Source organism: Musa acuminata, chromosome BXJ3-1, assembly GCF_036884655.1.
Source record: "Musa acuminata AAA Group cultivar baxijiao chromosome BXJ3-1, Cavendish_Baxijiao_AAA, whole genome shotgun sequence".
Classification (NCBI taxonomy): domain Eukaryota; kingdom Viridiplantae; phylum Streptophyta; class Magnoliopsida; order Zingiberales; family Musaceae; genus Musa; species Musa acuminata.
In genome coordinates this window covers 6,411,630-6,430,833 of record NC_088349.1, presented here as the reverse complement: position 1 = coordinate 6,430,833, position 19,204 = coordinate 6,411,630, and the positions used below count along the sequence as shown (strand labels likewise).

Sequence of the window (19,204 nt, the reverse complement as noted above, 5' to 3'; positions counted from 1 at the left end):
TAAGAAAGATATAGTGTTGGTTGGTGTAATTTTAATTTATTGAAGAAAATAATAACTCAGATTTTAGTGTCCGAGCTCAAATCACTTGATTTAGTTTTAATTATAACAATTTAGTTCTGTTTAAACTTTTTGATTTTAAATCGAATTTCAACTGCCACATTAAATATTTAAATATATATTTGCAAGAATTAGCTGATTAAGTATGCAATATTCGAAACTCCTCGAGGGTATGTTTGGAATTGTGACTGCATGATAAATCGTTCGCCTCGAAACCCCAACCCTCCTCTTCTGTTCAGCCAGTGCTGTATTTATTCGAAGCGCGGGAGAGTAAACAGATGCACGCAGCGGCGGCGAACGAGAGGTGAAGCTTGAGTCCTTTCCCAGAATCATCTCTCTGTCAATTCCTCCTGCTGTCTGAAGTGATTTCTAGTGTTAGGTTTTGATCCGTCGGAATAGATGGTAGCGGCATACGGAGCGATGAAACCGACTGAATTGGGCCTGGAAGAGCCCCAAGAGCAGCTCCACCGCATCCGGATCACCCTCTCCTCCAGGCTCCAAGAACGTCATGAATCTCGAGAAGGGTGCATCATGTCTATCACATCACTTGGATCTGGTTCTCTTCTTCTTATTTCCTTATTTCGAATTGGTTGTCCAGTATGTGCGGATCTGTAGAGGTGAGCGAAGGACAAGCGGCTGACGGTCAAGGTTGCCCACCAAGGTACTCCACATCTCTGTTTTGATATTTCCCATGTTTACTTTAATTCACGATGTCCAGCAATGTTGCTTGTCTTGATCATCAGCCTGTTACTGACGTATTGTGTCCATGGCATCAGTTTGATGGCCTCAGATTAATCTTCATCAGCGCTTTTTATAGCTTTGATTGCAATGGACTCTGATCTTAGTTTTGATGGCTTAAAGCTGACTCAACGACTTGCTCACCATCTCAGTTGCAACTGGTAGTGTATTAGTTTAGAATACAAAAACATGGACATACATTATTAACGAAAAATGAATAATACATTTCTATGATTTATTGGTTAGTATCTGTGCTTATTGATTATATAATTTTCTGCACATAAGTCTTCATTAAGCAAAGACTTATGCTAATGATGTGCAGCTTAGGTCTTAGGCTGCATCAGTTGGCTGAGCAGATAAATATCAAGACACAGTTGGCAAACTTCTGCTCTATGATGTCTCAGAGATTGAGCTTTTTTAAAGTTAATGCTTAATTAAAATGGCAGCCTTTTATGAGGAGAGTGTCTGTACACATGCCTACCCAGATGTATCATATCTACTGACTAGTACCCAAGAACTAAGGATGCTTTGCTGTTTCCCTTGAAGAAACCTAGAAAAGTTGTGGGCCTAATAAATAAAAATTTCAAAAATTGATAGAATATCTTGGTTTCAAAATGGTTCAGCGGTTCAACTCAACTTATTATGCGTATGACTATAGAAATTTGGTTCATTATACTTTGGGTAGGCTAATGTATCAGGTATGGGGAAAACAAAAAAGAATAGTATTGCAAATCTTGACCTTTTTCATGTTATAGCATGTTCCAGAGTTAACAAAAGGTAAAATTAGCAATACTTTTGAATGCCTTTACTTATATCTCTTAGGTGCCTATTTATTGTATTAAGTTTTGTAACTTCTACTTGTATTTTGTTTTACCAGAGGCTTTTGGTGAAACATTGATTGGGGAAATAACTAATACCAAAGATGTAGCTTTCAAAGCTCAAGCTTTTCAAATTTTGTGTAAAATAAAAATTTTTGTTTCTTTGCACTAAGATTTTCTTTTGGATGATTTCCCTAAAAAAGGCTCCTAGTGTTGCCTTTTTCTTGTAGAAGGCTCCATATTGGACAAAGGTGATCTCAATCGCCCTTATGTCATTTTCTTCATTTTCCTCTCTTTCTAGATACATTCAACTGATATAATATTGGTTCAAATGAATGAAATTAAAAAGAGAGGGAAATGAGGAAAAAGATAAAAGAGTGGCTGAGGGTATGTTTGTCCAGCTGCAAAGATAGGGTTTCTCTATTGGAAAAATCTAATATGCTATGCGGGAAAGGCAACAATAAGGGGTTAAAAGGAAATCATCTTTTTCTTTTTACTTTCAGGATTTTCATAATAAGGGTAGTTCTTGAGGAAAAATAGAAATAAAGTTTTTAAGTGAGTCTGGTACACTACTGTTGTACTTATCTTTCAGGTGTTTGAAATGCAAATTTGAAGTTGAAAAAAAGTCCATTAATGTATATGATAATATGTGTTACGCAAAAAGTTTACAGTTTCTTCTTTCATAATTGAGCATCTTGTATGGGGTCACCAACAAATAATTTGATTGTGCAGATGAGTTTGAGTTTACAAGTAAGGGAATTAGTCTATGCTGAGATCTTCTCTATGAAGTCTTACAAAACAACTTTTTAAAACTGATGCTCGGTCTGGTTGTCTGTGGTGACTATTAGCCTAATATGACAGCTTGAAATACTAAAACAGGATATTCCAATGATCATTGCTTATCAGTGTCCGATTTGGACTTGACTTTGAAGATTATAACAATCATAAGAAGGCTCCCTGGAGTAGTAGAGCAGAGCTTTCACCTTCTTTGAGAAAAATGGAACTTTCAAATGACCAGGTTTTAAAGTTTACTGTCCTCTTTGGATCTATGTTTAATGAGGTTTCCGGTTTTCTGACTTCATACTGTTGGTCCGGTTAATTTGCATGGTGGTATTGCTTGGATTGGCAAAGGCATGTTATCTTATGGGTTTGCTTTAGACATGTTATCTTGTAATTGGAGTCATGCCAGTATCATGTTGATACAGTTGAATCCACTAATGCTCATAATTTGATCTGTTTCCAAGTATATCATCATGTTATCTTAGCCTGCAACTTTTCTGGAACTTGATGGTGATCTTTAATCGCATGAACCAACACATGAAATCGGTTTGAGCTCCGTGTACCCCAGAGTAGTTGATCTTGCCAGCTCTTCCGAGCTGGTGAAGCAGATCGCCTGGATCAGCATCGAACCTGGCTTGGACGTCGAAGTGACAATTGCAGAACCATAAGTTTATCTTGATCTGTTAATCCAAGCATCGCATGTCATTATACAATCTTCTAAATGGCCTATTTTACATTCAGATTTTTCTTGATTTCTACGGGTAAGTGAACTGGCTGTTTAGAGTGTTTTTCTTTTTTTCAGAATGATATCTTATTCCTCTTCAATTCACAGCGTTTGGCTTAATCTCTGAATCTTATGAGGATCTTTATTTTCTTGACAGACTTACCTCATGCCTTAATTCGCCAAGCAACTGTTTGTGACAATACTCAAAAAAAGCTAGCACAAAAGAAACCGTGTGATTGGTTATCCGATGACATTTACAAATTGCAATGCTCCTTTCTCATGTCATCCTCTTCCAAGACGCCGGACCAGTTGGCCCGCCATGTTTCGTCGCCTTCTGCTCCTAAAAGGCAGCGAGGGTACCGAAGGGGCAAACCCGATCGCCAAATTTCCCGCTGCTTAAGCATCGTTAGGACTGCAACGTGGCCTACGGCGACGCGCGTTCGTACTGGGAGTCGGCATGTGCTGCGGGATCCATATCCATCGCTCCTCTTCTCGCGGATGATCGCCCATCAGAAAGACAGACTATTTGATGCGAGGGGGGCCGGTCCCGAAGAAATATCCCGCTGTGCAATCGATGGCACGCGGTGGGGGTCATAATTTACCTCTCTGCTGGTCCACCACGAGAGAGCCGACGAGGCCCACCACCTGTTCGACGATTTGATTGTTGAACACGCACGGCCGCGCGGTAAAAAACCAGGAAGGTATGTATTATTACGCCATATCCATTCGTTGATATCTGCATAGTTAATTGTTGATGGAAGACCTTTTTACATTGTAGTCAAGTAAGCCGAATGGATTAAGGTTAACATTATGGTTTTTTTTTATTGTCATCGTAGTACAGAAAAAGATAAAGATGAAATGGAAGCAGAAAAGAGAAGGTGAGGGTTTCCCATGAGGCATGGAGGATTGAGTGCTTGTACAAGCAATGGCTTGAAATGTGTGTAAGGGAGGCAAGTGGGGCCTGCACTGGCAACTAGGTATAAAGGTTCCAACCTGTCATCCATTATTTACGACCATGGCCATTCAATGGCGCGCTTTCCCCCCTTTCTCTACCACTTCTCTTCTTCTTCCTCCTTATAACCAGGCAATAGAAGAGTAGTGTCTGAGAAGGAACCCCACTTCCTTCCTTTCCACACACTCCTCTCTCGTGGCCTTCTTTAGGTATAATCTCTTCTGCTACAATGTCCGTGTCGAGCTCCTGCTTGTTGCTCCTCGCGCTCGCGGCTTTGGCGGTCGCTTCGCCACTCGCTGTTGTGGCGTGGCGGCCATGGCCGCACCACTTCGTTAGCAGAAGCGCCGTCAATGCCACCGCCGCCATGAGCACTGGCGGTGGCAGCGGTGGGAGTGTAGACACCGGGGGCCTCGGGGTGTCGAAGAAGTACGAGGGGTCGTCGGAGTTCGTGAAGCTTCGGTACCACATGGGCCCCGTGCTCACGGCCAACGTCACCATCCATCCCATCTGGTACGGTGCTTGGGCACCGGCTCAGAAGCACATCCTCCGTGCCTTTCTCCGCTCCATCTCCGCCGCGTCCGCCCCTCACCCTTCCGTCGCCGCCTGGTGGCGCACCGTCCGCCTGTACACCGACCAGACCGGCGCCAATGTCTCCGCCACCGTGCTCCTCGGCGCGGAGCGGTCCGACCGCCACTACTCCCGCGGCCGCGCCCTCACCCGCCTCGCCATCCAGTCCGTCATCCGCGACGCCGTGACCGCCCCCCGCCGCCCCATCCCTGTCAATCCCCGCGGTGGCCTCTACCTCGTCCTCACCTCGTCCGACGTCGCCGTCCAGGACTTCTGCGTGCAGGCCTGTGGCTTCCACTACTTCACTTTCCCGGCCATCGTCGGCTACACCCTCCCCTACGCCTGGGTGGGCAACTCCGCCACCCAGTGCCCTGGCATCTGCGCCTACCCCTTCGCCGTGCCGCCCTTCGCTGTCGGCCTCCGCTCCGCGGAGCGCCCGCCCAACGGCGACGTCGGCGTCGACGGTATGGTCAGCGTGGTGGCGCACGAGCTGGCGGAGATGGCCTCCAACCCGCTCGTCAACGCGTGGTACGCCGGGGAGGACCCCTGCTTCCCCACCGAGATCGCCGATCTCTGCGAGGGCATCTATGGAACCGGCGGTGGCGGAGCCTACACCGGCCAGCTGCTGATCGACTCTCATACCGGCGCCGCCTTCAACTTGCACGGGGTGGGCGGCAGCAAGTTCCTGGTGCAGTGGATTTGGCACCCCTACTTGAGCTACTGCAGCGGACCCAACGCACTCGATCACCAGTAACCTTCCTACCACTGTTACCAGCAGGAAGTCGTAAGAAGATGAAGCCTGCCTCATGCGCTACCTAAATAAGAAAGTGGAGGAAGACGACTGAGGAGATGGTGTAGGAGTAGGGCTTTGTGTACAGAGAGGGAGGTGGACGAAGGTGGGAGACAGAAGCTGCTTGCTCATGCTTTCGCTGCTAGTGTGTGTTGTGTTCATAGTGTCTTGGGCTTCTCACTCATTGCATCGCTTTCCTCTTCCATCTCGCTTTCCCCCATACTTATGCTTCTGCTAGGAATGCATTTGGCGTGCATTCTTAGAGCAGCAATGGAAGAGCCGCTGATGTTTAAAGCTGCGTCATGCATGCATTCCCTTTCCGAGCCTCCGACCTTGTCCAAGGCGTCAGCTTACCATGTCGAGCAGTGGGTTAATGGCCATGGCATCCCCATAAGCGAGAAAGGCAGTGAGGAGGATGATACGAAGGGGGAATACGAAACCTTAGACGTCCTTTGATCCGTAGAAAACAGCGACATCTGAATTCGAACAAGCCAAGCGGAGGAAAACGACGACCGTCCGTGACACCATTCCTTTACTTTGTCATGGGACTTTCGTCGAGCGTCCATGGCCTAAGTTCAGCTTTCGAGAGGCGTTAAACTTGAACGTAAGAACTCATCTGTTTCTGTCAATGGTCCTGCCTTTACCTTACCAAACCCAAAACGCCTAAAAATAGGTTCCACGCATGACGCATTTGCTTTCCACTGCTTTGGAACGCTCATGTTCGTGTACCACACTAAGTCATCTGACTAGCTTTCGAATTGGAGGCCCCAAAGTGATGTCAAACGAAATGAGAGGAGAGAAGCAATGCACCAACGCACTGTGTTAATGTATACTTAAGCTTCTTAGGATTTATGATAATCTAATTAAAAAAATCTCTCTCGTAATATTAAAATAATTTTTTTTGTCGATTTTTAATAAATATTTCTGCAATGAGCTATCTAAAATTACTCTGAGCCGCGTGAAAGCTCTGTTTGTTCTGCTTTCAAAGGCAGTTTGAAGCAGCTTTCTATTTAATTAGCAGCTCTTCTGCTGTACTGGATTGCTATTGCGGCTAAAAGAAGTTATCAAAAACTTAGATTCCTTTTATTTAATATTTTTATGCAGTGTGGAATAACACCGTTTAGTTCAATCGACATGTGATCTGTTGGGTATAATACTAACGATTTGGATTTAAATATTTTAGATTAATGGTTCAAATTTAATAAAATTAAATTTAATTGGGTAAGTCCAGAATTGGATTAAACATCAACCCAATTAAGTTAGTCAAAAATTAAAGTTTATCAGAACAAAAAATTAATTAAATTTTAACTTTTTCTAAATTCGATCAAAAACTTGATTGATCAAATCTAAATCACTCAAAATACAGTTATGATCAAGTCGGATCAAAATATTTTAACTAAAATAAATTTAATTAATTAATTTTATAATTGAGCATATAAGTTTAAAATCTTTAATATCTAAAGGGTAAAACTATATTTTTTCACAAGATATATAATGTAAATATTTGATTTCTCAAAGGTATAATTATCAAAATGATATAATTGAAATTAAAAGGATTTATAAAGGTAAAACTATAATTTTAAAATGAAACCCTAATTCTTTCGCAATTGGCGCGAATATTCTCATTTGGTTAATCGGCACCTCACCGTTGCCATGCCTACACGTAAGTATGCACATGTGCCACCCAGTGACCCCCTAAGGTCACCACAGCACACGGTTGTGCCCACGCTTTCGCCCAAGCAGCCACTAGTCTTCAACATCCAATTGACGCTGGTCGCGATCGGCAAATGCCACCACAGTAGCATTACTGCAACCACCATAGCCACCTACGACCAAGGTAAGCCGACCATCATAAGGTTGTTGCATACAACCGTCGTAGGCTATCGTGGCTAGCGACCACACGAGATGGTTGCCCTCAATAATAATGTCACTAACAACAAGTTGTCGATATTGGTCCATTGATTAAACACGAGGAACCTCACATCGCCCGTAAGTAAGTGACAAGACAAACTAGATAAAAAAACAGATTGACAATAAAGACGGACTATTTAAGTATTATAAATAAAAAATAAATAACACTTTTTCACAAACGATGCTAATAAATAGGTTCATATATAAAATAGATTTAAAATATTTTTATGATATAAAGTATTTAATTTTAAAAAATAGTTTTGATAACAATTATAAGTATAAAAACCATGATTATGCTTCTATTATACAAAAAAACTTTAATATCAGAAATTAAGATCAAATAGTGATAGATCAAATTTATGAAGCGTACCTTTCTATACCATTCAGAAATCTTTTATTTGATTTGCAGATGCATTGTCATCGAATCCAAAAATTATAGTGATATCAATATGTAAGAAAAATTAAACTAATATTCTCCTCTCTTCCTATCATTCACAACACAAGACCGCTATAAATGAGGGATTAGGGACTAAAGGATATCTAGATCTACAATCTCAACAACTTTAAGTGATTAAGGCAAAATGAGAAAAGATTTAGAATATCTTAAGAACGTCATGTTAGGTATTTATGTTAAGTATTTGAGCGGTCGTGTTTATCTATAAATAAGAGGATCTATGATAAGTAATCTATTTTTCTATTTCATTCTTCTATTTTTTTCATTTCCTTTTTTTATTGTTAGCATTTGTATTGTTATCATCCTTTACATTTGTACATATATATGAAAATCTGGAACATATTATTAGATATTTTAGCCAAAGTTTATTTTTTTTTTCAAATAGTAAATGTTGAGGAGAGGCTTTTGTCTTAGGACTTTTGCTAGTAATACTATGATGTTTACTGGTTAAGATAACTGAAATTTTAAAAAATAATTAAAATTTAGTTTTGATCATTTTTAAATGATGGGCCTTAGTACAATGGAAATGCTAGGTTGTTCTTTATGATCTAGAAATCAGAGTTCAAATCATGAAAATAATTTTTTATATAAAAAAATGTAGATATTTAAAGATAAAACTATGTATTGACTCTCTTTAGATCCCGCATATATAGGACCACTTAATGAGCAACATCCCGCATATATAGGACCACTTGATGAGCAACATGATGCTCGTGAGCAAACTTTCTGCTCAAAAGAAACATAGCATTGTCAGAATAATCATCGCATATCTTGCAAATATATGTCAGATGAGGTCCAAATATAATACCTTAAGATTGATGGCCTCGCACAGCTATGGACAAGGACAGTCGCAAGTAATAGTATCGTGGATGGCTTCCCCAATAAAGTGCAGCAGTAACTAGATACAACACCACCTCTCCAAGATGTTCTCCAGAGCAGACAACATACGAGGAGCACCTGAACATGAAGAGGCTTGGATTTAGTGTGAGCTTATGCTGATTTCAGCATTATTGCGTCGATGGCTAATGCTTGTTAGTCCTTCGATAATGGAGATCACATTCAAGGAGTAGCCACATTTTCCTTTGCAAGAGGAGCCATCTCCTCGCGTTGATTCCTGGTTCACCACCAGCAACTCCCAGGCTCAGAAACAATTGCTCCCACTTCTTAGCTGGTCCCTGGGACAAGCAAGCAACAAGTGGACCACACAAGTATAAAGAAGCGTGAGATGTTTGCAGCATATGCATGGGCTGTTAATATTTTCCTAGCACGAATAAGCTAACATGTAGAGAACCCGAGGAGAGAGGATCAATCTTTTGTTGTTCACCTTCCAGGAGAGATCTTGGTCTAGCCTAAGAAAATTTACCAAAGGATAATTTTGGCAACCCGACAAAGACAATAAAGCGAAAAAAATAAAAACGACAAGAACACCATATTTACGTGGTTCGGTCAATTGACTTTGACCTACATCCACGGATGAAAGAGGAGCAAATTACTACTATAAAATGGATAATTATAAATGTCTTAGGAAGATGTTCCTAAGCCATAAAACACCCGAAAATACTAAACAAGAAAAACCTCAACTATAAGCCCAAACTATTTAATTAAGTATGGACTTAACCCAAAGCAAACACTTAGGTTTTTCTTGTGGTGCGACTTGTGGTGACTTTTGTGGTGCATCTGACTTCAAAACTCAGACCCTTGTTTATAGTTCCAATACGAGACAATAAGTCTGATTTTTCCGATGTGGGACTATGAGACTTGCCAAACTAACAAATCTTCACCTTGGCATGTCCCAACAAAACTTGCTCCACCTTCTTCATAAAAGCCCCAACGAGCAATCACCAACCAAGTCCAAGCACTGCTTGAACTTGTAAACCGGAAGAGACTTCGTAAACATATCAACTGGATTGTCCTTCGTATGAATTTTCTGAACAATGACCTTTCCCTCAACAATAGTGTTCCATTTGCATCCAACAATTTTCTTACCCGAAGGCGGCTTCACAAGATCCCAAGTTCTATTCCGATGGAGATACTCAATTTCTTCATTCATCGCAATCAACCACTTAGCGAAATTATCACAAGAAACTGCATCTGAGTAGGAAGTAAGCTCACCAACTTCACTTGTCTCTTATGCAACAAACAAAGCATATGCAACCAAATTTGCATATCTTTGTGGTGGTCGAATATCTCTCCATGGTCTATCCTTGGCTATGGAATATTGCTCTTCCTCTGGATCACCTACGTCAGTAGACTCGGGACCACCTATTGGCATTCTTTGAGTAGAAGAGTTCGACTTAAAAGAATTTGAACTACCAATCTCAAGCTCCACCTACTTCTGCGCACGATCATTTGTACAACTAGTAGAATCCTCTTTGAAAGATAACATAATCAATTCATCAAAAGTAACATATCTACTGATTATAAATTTTGGAGATTTGGGATCAAAACACCATAATCTATATCCTTTCACCCTAGAAGCATACCCAAGGAAAATACACTTTTTAGCCCGAGGCTCTAATTTTCCTTCATTTACATGCATGTATGCTGGACACCCAAAAATTTTTAAATCAGAGTAATCAGCAGGAGTACCTGACCAAACTTCCTCCGGAGTTTTAAAGTTAAGTGCTGCAGAAGGAGCGCGGTTGACAACATAACAGGCCATATTAATCGCCTCTACCCAAAAGTCCTTTGTCAACCCTACATTTGAGATCATACACCTTGCTCTCTCCAAGAGTGTTCTGTTCATACGTTCGACCATACCATTTTGCTGAGGCGTCATCCTAACAGTGCGATGCTGAACGATTCCTTCATTTTTACAAAATTCATTAAAGTCACCTTCACAAAATTCCATGTCATTATCTATTTGAAGCCGCTTAATCTGTTTACCTGTCTGCTTCTCAATCAAAGCCTTCTATTGTTTAAATGTTAGAAAAACATCATTTTTATGCTTCAAAAAATAAACCCAAACTTTCCTGGAATAATCGTTAATGAAAGTCAACATATACCTAGCACCACCCTTAGATTGAACATGAGCTGGACCCCAAAGGTCTGAATGAATATAGTCAAGAGTACCTTTCGTTTTGTGAACTGCCGGAGAAGTGAAGCTGACTCTTTTCTGCTTTCCAAAAATGCAGTGTTCACAAAAGTCCAGTGGCCCAGTACTCTGTCCGCAAAGTAGACCTCTTTTGCTCAATATGCTCAAACCTTTTTCGCTCATATGACCCAAACGCATATGCCATGATTTGGTGATGTCAGAATCAGACAATGATGATGACAAAACTGCAACCGAACTTGTGATAGTACTTCCCTGCAGAATATACAAGCTACCAGACCTACAAGCTTTCATAACAACAAGAGCACTTTTAGAAACTTTCATAACTCCACTTTCAGCTGTGTATTTACACCCAAGGGCCTCTAGGGTGCCTAAAGAGATGAGATTTTTTTTTAAATCAGGAACATGTCTAACATTAGTGAGCGTCCTCACAATACCATCATGCATTTTAATTCGGATTGTGCCTCTACCAACAACATCACATGCGACATTATTGCCCATCAAAACAATTCCACCATTACAAGATTCATATGTGGAAAACAAATCCCTATTGAGACACATGTGATAAGAATAATCCGAATCTAAAATTCATTCATTTTTAGACCTCGTCCTGTCATCAATAGCAGAGAAAATATTTTCAACAATCTCATCAGTTGCTACACTAACTTTAGCGGATTTAGTAGTTTTTTCAACAAATTTTTCCTTTTGCTTTAATTTATTTTTCAATTTAAAGCAATCAGATTTAATGTGCCCCATTTTATGACAATATCTGCATTCCAAATTTCTATGTTTGGATTTAGATCTACTACTGTCAAATTCTTTTTTATCCATTCTCCCCCTAACAACCAGACCCTCAACCTGATTCTCTCTACTTTCCCCAGTAATATTCCTGTCTATCTGCTCCTTAGATTTTAGTGTAGATTTAATTTCTTGATACGAAACTGTTTCTTTTCCATAAATCAAAGTATCACGAAAATGCTTAAAAGATTGGGGAAGAGAACACAATAGTAACAAAGCCTTATCCTCATCATCAATTTTTCAATCTATATTCTCCAAATCCATAACCAAAGAATCAAACTTATTAAGATGCGAGAGTATAGATGTACCTTCAATTATCCGAAGCATATACAGACTCTACTTCAAGTAGAGACGATTCTCCACTGTCCTCTTCATGTACAAGGCTTTAAGCTTATCCCACATGCTCTTAGCCGTAGTCTCCGTAGCTACCTCCCGTAAAACCTCGTCAGAGAGATTTAGAATGATACTTGATCGGGCCTTCTTATCCATACCCGCAAGCTCTTCTTTTGACATATCATCTGAAATGCTCTCGGCTCCCTGTAGTACCAAATCAACTCCGTCTTGAACCAGAATGACCTCCATCTTGAGTTGCCACAAGCCAAAGTTGACATTTCTGTCGAATTTCTCGACAACAATCTTTGTTATTGTCATCGTTGCCAAAAGATCTCAGAACCAGGCTCTGATACCAGTTTGTTAGAGCTAGCCTTAGGAAATTTACCAAAGGATAATTTTGGCAACCCGACAAAGACAATAAAGCGGAAAAAATAAAAGCGACAAGAACACCAGATTTACGTGGTTCGGTCAATTGACTTTGACCTACATCCATGGACGAAAGAGGAGCAAATCACTACTATAAAAGGGACAATTACAAATGCCTTAGGAAGATGTTCCTAGGCCATAAAACACCCGAAAACACTAAACAAGAAAAACCTCAACTATAAGCCCAAACTATTTAACTGAGTATGAACTTAAACCCAAAGCAAACACTTAGATTTTTCTTGTTGTACGACTTGTAGTGCATCTGACTTCGAAGCTCAGACCCTTATTTATAGTTCGAATACGAGACAACAAATTTAATTTTCTCGATGTGGGACTATGAGACTTGCCAAACTAATTTCATGCTAAGTAGAATATGATGATTCACACAGGAAGCATGTCCTCACGTCGACATTGAAAGGACGCATATGGAAACCAGTGATGCCTTCTTTGACAGTGTCAACGAGTCCGCCAGTGGTGGCACACATGGGAGGCTGCAGAAAATTTTCACAATGGTCAAGATTTTCTCGCATGTCTTTGTTCAAAGAGATAAATATAGAATGAGATAACAGAATGCCTAACTAAAGCTGCAAAATGATATGATACATTTCCACTCTAAAACCACACTGGAAACTAATCAAGCAGATGGAACTCCATTCGAGAACTGCCACAAAAGGAATGACAAGCTGCCATGATCCCATGAGCCAGAGGAACATTGAACTTTAGATGTGCTCTAACTTTGTCTGGAAACATATTCTCAAGCAATGCAAGCTGTTGCTCCAATTTCTTCTTGCCGGTACCCTGTAGGTGCACTCATCAGTGTCCTGCACTAAACAGAAGCAAGGTACAAACCATGGGGTTCATCACTTACAAGAACTATAACTTGGAACATTTTCATCAAAGAATTCTGGAATTGCTGCAGCTAGAATGTCTGAGCCTTTCTGCTCTTCTAGTCGTCCGATGAAGGCCATAACAGGGATGTTTCGGTCGACAAGCAGCTTAACCTCAACTTGCAAAGCTTCCTTGTTGATTCAGGTTTTGCATCCATTACCTAAAACTTTCTTTATAAGTCAATTGTAGAGTCAAAAGTAAGGTCAAAATCGGCTGGCAATGCTTACTGTTGTTGCATCATAATTTGCAGATATATATTTGTCTGTCGATGGATTCCACTCATATTTGTGTCCATCCCATTTACTATTCCAGTGATGCCTGTCAGCAGGATGTTGTCCAACTCAACACCCTTTTCTTCCCCTGAGACAAGCTCTTGGGCGTAATATGGGCTTACAGTCACAACCCTGTCTGATTCTAGGATTCCAGCTTTCATCCTAATTTTCCTTCCTTTCACAGGTTTGTCATATCTGCAAATTCAATTTATTATGTGATTTTGTCTGTGACGAGAAATTCATTTACAACAATTTCAGATTAATAACTAAAAAATATATAATTGAAAAGCATACCCATCAATAAAATCAAAGGAAGATTTAAATTGGTCAGGGAGATTAAGACAGGCAAAATCCGAGTAGGCAAATCGACCCTGGTAGGCAATGTTACGAATGCAGAAAGCAACCTGAAACCAAGTAAAACGATTGCTCAATGAATCAGTTACCTATATATCAGTAGAAATTCCCAAAAACTAAGAATAAAATCGGGTAACATGGGAAACACACCTTGCATTCTTGTAAATGCTGTGTGATTGGTACATGGTTTCTAAGTAGCATGGCAGTAAAGCAGTGTGCCAATTATTGGCAACAAGCACAACATCCTCCCCTGGATAAAAGAAATCATTGACAATAACAAAAATCATTGGTAGAATTGATCAGTTCAACAGAATATTATGAACAAAGATCATTCACATACCACATGGTCCAGAGAAGTGTTAACTGTTGTTGAGATGTAGAACTCTTGGAGCTTGCAGAGCTGCCTGAAAAAGTCATCCGCATCTTTGTGAAAACTACAACAGAGAGAAATTTAAAGTTTACAAGCTTCAAGGAAACCTCCTGATGCTGGTAATTGTTTGATCACAAAATGCACAAGTCCCTCACCTGGCACAGAAGGCTGAATCTTATCTGGTTGTTTTCATAATCAGTTCCTGCGAGAGGACCATATATCTTTCCTCCAGTTTTTCCCCAAACCTAAGGCGTGCAGATTTATGGTAAGCTTTATGTGGACAAAACAAATTAACATTATCGGTACTCTTAGAAAATTATTTTCCAAGGTAGATATAAGAAAAACCTTCTCAAGAAAACATAGGGTGATCAAGAAAAACCCGATCAACCCCATTTTTGTGGCAGTGGAAGAAGTGAACAGTTTCGATGCTGCCCCCGACTTTTAACTGCATTCAGGAATAGAGATCAAGCAGTTAGGTTCAAAAGATTGGAAACGCTTGTGGCAACAACTAATCTTTGTATTGATCATACCGTGGTGCGACAGTCATGACCCTGTGTCCATTAGCCTACAGGAGGATCAGCCCCAAATAATCGAGTCAAAACAGGTTCCTGCTAAGAGAATTGTTGATCACGCAAAAAAATCAACGAGTTGCATGAGGCAACCGTGCAGCATTGAGCAACAGTATAAGGAATACCGCCATGGCCGGTGGCAATCCTCCAAGAACATCACCGAGACCCCAGTTTTGCTCCATGGAGCCACCTCAGCACCAACGAACAGCAAGTTCCTGCTAAGAGAATTGTTGATCACGCAAAAAAATCAACGAGTTGCATGAGGCAACCGTGCAGCATTGAGCAACAGTATAAGGAATACCGCCATGGCCGGTGGCAATCCTCCAAGAACATCACCGAGACCCCAGTTTTGCTCCATGGAGCCACCTCAGCACCAACGAACACCAAGTTCATTCTACTTCGACACACAACAACAGCCCAGGGCTTACGAGTCGAACGCCGGGAACCCCTTGTAGTTATCTCAGAAGATGCCTTCGAGTTCTGCTGCATTTGAAGTGAATCCACCACGTTCCTCGATCTCAGCCCTTCATGAGCGGCGGCACGGCTACTCAAGTAGGGAATCCTGAAGCTCTGGAACTTCACCGGCTCGGAATCAAAAGCTCCGTTGTAGGCGGAGCGTGAGCGATTCGAGACGAAGTGCGATGCCGTCACAGCAGCCATTGGGGAATACGTCGCTGCAACCGAATCGAAGATATTTGCATTTTTTTGGTGAATTCTCAGTGTTCTTTGTACCAAATTTCGTTCAAATCATATGTTGAATTGATTCCCATGAACTCGAGTTTAAAGATCGATCAGAGTAACTCGAGAATAGAGAATCCGACTAGTAAAAGAATGATCCAAAGTGGATCAATAATTTCTAGTGCAAGAATCCAAGAAACTCAAACCTAAACTCGGTCCCCAGACATTGTAGAAGCAGAAACTCCACGGTATCAAAGAAATCGCGACAAAACAAGGAGATAATGCTACCGATTTCGCTAACAGATGTTAGAACAATATGAAAGCCAACAGAAATTACCGCTCTCTCTTTGATGAGAGAGAGAGAGAGAGACTGGTTTCTCTCCCTCTCTTTCTGCGAGCAGCGAGGGTTGAGCTTGACATGGGAGGCAGCGGAACGTCGTACCCTGAAGGAGAGGAGACAAAGCGCCGCGACGCGTGGCGATGTGACATGAGAAGGGCGTGGGTCCAAGGGTGAACCAAGAACATAAAGCGGAATATGCGAGGGCGTGCGTCGCACGGGTGAGCCGTAGATCCCGCCACGTCAGCAGACTGTTTCTTTTTTTGGCGACCGATTACCGAAATTGCCCCCGTTGCGGTAGTTAGCGGGTTGATTCGATATGGGATCTTGGGTCCAACCCGACAAGCTTTTGGAGTGTCTGAATTTGAATCCAATAAGAGTTTACTAGTATCATATAGTCTTATAATGATTATAATTAAGTTCTCAATTAAAGGGCATTTTAAGTACTTCAAAATTGTGACACTATTGTAAAACTCATTTGTAATCATGATTAACACAGGAAAGCATGAATACATCGAAGGTCTAAATACATTATCGAGTAGCAAACATGCGTTATGAAGAGGCCATCTAAATGTGCATCAAACGTAAACCAAGCTGCACAAAAATATACCACGGTCGCATATTAATAAGATCCACATCCATAATCGATACGTTGTAGGGATGCAGAACAGCGATTCGTAATGAAGGCTGCTCCATAGATGGTGCCTTCATATGATGATAAACACATTTGAGCCCTTTGACACAAGGAAAGTAGATATGATGAACCTTTCAAGAGCCAGGGACACTTTTGTACTTGGGAATTGGATCTCATGATAACCGCTAAAACACTGGGACCATGTATAAAATGTACATATACATATGTAGCATATACACAAAAGATCAGAACAAAAATTTACATGCAAGAGTGCATCTGCTTGTCCACATCAACTACTTCTGATACATAATATGGGAACAATAATTTATAACAGAATTGCATTTTAAATTAGGTGATTGCAGACAATTCAATTGTGCAAAATGATATATATACATGCATTCATAGTTAGACCATGGCCGTATATGCATAATTACAACTGACCTTCCTAATTCTTCATTTAGTTGTCATATCTGAGACTGAATGATGATAAAAACTAAAAGGTTTTATAAGTTGATGACATGGTATCATTTAATACAGTTAAAGAGTAATTCATGTTATCATTTAGGTATTCTAAACCATTAATACAACAAATTACTGTGATGATAAATGTTCCAACAAATTACTGTGATGGAGAATTGAAATCGAAGAATCATGACAGATCAAAGAATTCAACAAGAAAATTTTGTGATCAAAGAAATAAGCTGGAGCACTTTGCTGCTGATAATGATAGGAAGGGTGACTATCTCAACGCTGAGAGGTTACAGTAGAATGGAAACACCAATGACAAAGATTTAAGTCTATATACATATCATATATTGGACTAATAGCACACAGTTAAATTACTACTGTTTGTGCATGGCAGCAACCTTCAAGACCTTAATACTAATTGAACAATGTCACGAAGACTGAAGAAAGTGGCATCAAAACTCATTGCCAATGGTGAATGGAAAAGCGTAACATTAATTTTGTTTTTTCATATACAGTTGCAACCAGAGAAGGGCAATCATCAATCTACAACAAAAGGCAGAGTTTTACAGAAAGCCTAAAAAGAGAATGAAAGGTTACAAAGAGGCAGAACCATCAAGAACAAAGACAGCAACAATAACCATGATCTCATGCTCTATACCAATGATTCCACTAATAACAGATGGTTAAATTTATACAAGGCTCTAATACTTGTAGGCGCAAATCCATTGATATTATAATCGAACAATGGATCAAACGTTGAAAGGATGGCACCCTAAACACCATAATGGCTAGTCACTAATGGTGAATGAAAAAGCATAGCATTATCTTTGGTTTTTTTCATCCATCCTTGCAAAACAAAACCAATTGTCATCAATGGGCACCAACCATCACAGTTTTTATCTAGACTCATTATCAATTCAAGAATGAATTGGGACAAAATATAAGAAGAAATATTGGCTCTGTAAGCATCAACAAGAGTAGCTGTCTTGTGTGCAACAAGTGAAGAAACAAAATATATGTCACATTTTATTGCACTCGCACCTCAGATTAGATATACTATACAGACACTGAACAAGTTCATGCGTGCCAGAGTAACACAGCAATATATGCATCCGGTCAAGCTAAAGAAAGATCAGTGTCCACAAAAGATGCTCGCAAATCATGCCCATAGCAAGAATAGAACAAAAAAAAGTACGAACACAACAATACGCTAAATAGAAACATCATATACCAACATGAAAAATTCTTACATTCCATTAGAAATAATCCTGCCACCTTGAGTTGACATACGCAAATGTGTTAGAAGCAAAATTGAACGTCATAACACCAAAATCAGAAAAAGACATAAATCGGCAATAGTACTAAAGCAGTGCTCTCCCTGTCTCTCTAATCAAACAAGCTGAATCCCATGTCGTCGTCGCTCTCCTCCTTGGGTTCCTCCTGCGGCAACAGAAGGGAAAATTAAAAAAAACAAATGAAACCCTTTGCCAACTCTTTACAGATTAAATTCCGATGTAGCGAACATAAACAAACGCAAGGAAATTTACAAATATCTCACCTTTTTCTCCTCAGCCGCAGGAGCGGCAGCGGCAGCACCACCACCCGCACCAGCAGCAGGGGCAGCAGAGACTGCAACCGAAGCACCGCCACCTCCTGCAAGAACATTCAAACATTATGCACAAAGAACTTAAAAATCGGATTTTTCTTGATAAGAAGAGAAACAAGATCGAACCGGATCCAACGCTCAAGATGAGATCGTCGACGCTTCTCTTCTCGAGGAGCTTGGCGAAGAGGGGCGCCCAGTAGGAGTCGATAGTCAGATTGGCCGCCTTAACTACGGTTAAGATCTTCTCCGACTGATCATTCGACAAGACATGTAAAGAAAGAAATAAGAATGCACATATAATCGCTGCAAACAAAAGAAGAACCCTAGAGGAACAGAGAACGAGGGAGGGAACCGTGATGGGTATGCCGTCGTCGTGGAGGATGAGCGCGGCGTAGGTGCAGGCGAGCTCTCCAATCGACGACATGGCAGCGATAAAGTGACGAAGGATTCCGCTGCTGACCGACGTGAAAGAGAGAGGAATCAACGATAAGAACACCAGAGGAAAAGAATAGCTTGAAGAAACGGAGGGATCGAGAGCGGAAGAGAGGAAGCTTGCCTACGAAGACTTGGGCGGATCGTCCTCAGCCGCGCTGAAGGAATCGTTGGTAAGGAGTAAGGGTTTAATGGA

At 40.8% G+C, this 19,204-nt stretch overlaps 2 protein-coding genes and 1 pseudogene across 3 annotated transcripts; 1 reads left to right on the top strand and 2 right to left on the bottom strand.

The window, feature by feature from the left end:
- Positions 1–4,130: 4,130 nt before the first annotated feature.
- LOC103983940 (protein EXORDIUM-like 3) lies at positions 4,131–5,631 on the top strand. Its single transcript, XM_009401302.3, has one exon. The coding sequence runs from the start codon at positions 4,299–4,301 to the stop codon at positions 5,388–5,390; it is 1,092 nt and encodes a 363-aa protein (XP_009399577.2). The 5' UTR covers positions 4,131–4,298; the 3' UTR covers positions 5,391–5,631.
- A 6,989-nt stretch (positions 5,632–12,620) lies between these two features.
- LOC135628737 (granule-bound starch synthase 1, chloroplastic/amyloplastic-like) lies at positions 12,621–14,735 on the bottom strand (annotated as a pseudogene).
- Positions 14,736–18,175: 3,440 nt separating this feature from the next.
- LOC103983958 (large ribosomal subunit protein P1) lies at positions 18,176–19,204 on the bottom strand. Of its 2 annotated transcripts, none has more exons than XM_065135060.1 (5): positions 19,133–19,204; positions 18,929–19,028; positions 18,703–18,826; positions 18,529–18,623; positions 18,176–18,410 (listed from the first exon to the last, which is right to left on the bottom strand). In XM_065135060.1, the coding sequence occupies exons 2-5, from the start codon at positions 18,998–19,000 to the stop codon at positions 18,357–18,359; spliced, it is 345 nt and encodes a 114-aa protein (XP_064991132.1). In that variant the 5' UTR covers positions 19,001–19,028; positions 19,133–19,204; the 3' UTR covers positions 18,176–18,356. The 2 variants fall into 2 exon arrangements, with proteins under 2 accessions (XP_064991132.1, XP_018681838.2); XM_018826293.2 differs by having other exon boundaries at positions 18,929–19,031; positions 19,133–19,201.

Bases quoted from the DNA above. Each gene is read 5' to 3' on its own strand.
- LOC103983940 (XM_009401302.3), top strand. From the start codon at position 4,299: ATGTCCGTGTCGAGCTCCTGCTTGTTGCTCCTCGCGCTCGCGGCTTTG.
- LOC103983958 (XM_065135060.1), bottom strand. From the start codon at position 19,000: ATGTCGTCGATTGGAGAGCTCGCCTGCACCTACGCCGCGCTCATCCTC. The intron at 18,624-18,702 runs GTTCGATCTTGT...ATGTTCTTGCAG, and splicing joins CATCTTGAGCGTTGGATCCG to GAGGTGGCGGTGCTTCGGTT. The intron at 18,411-18,528 runs GTGAGATATTTG...CTGTTGCCGCAG, and splicing joins CTGCGGCTGAGGAGAAAAAG to GAGGAACCCAAGGAGGAGAG.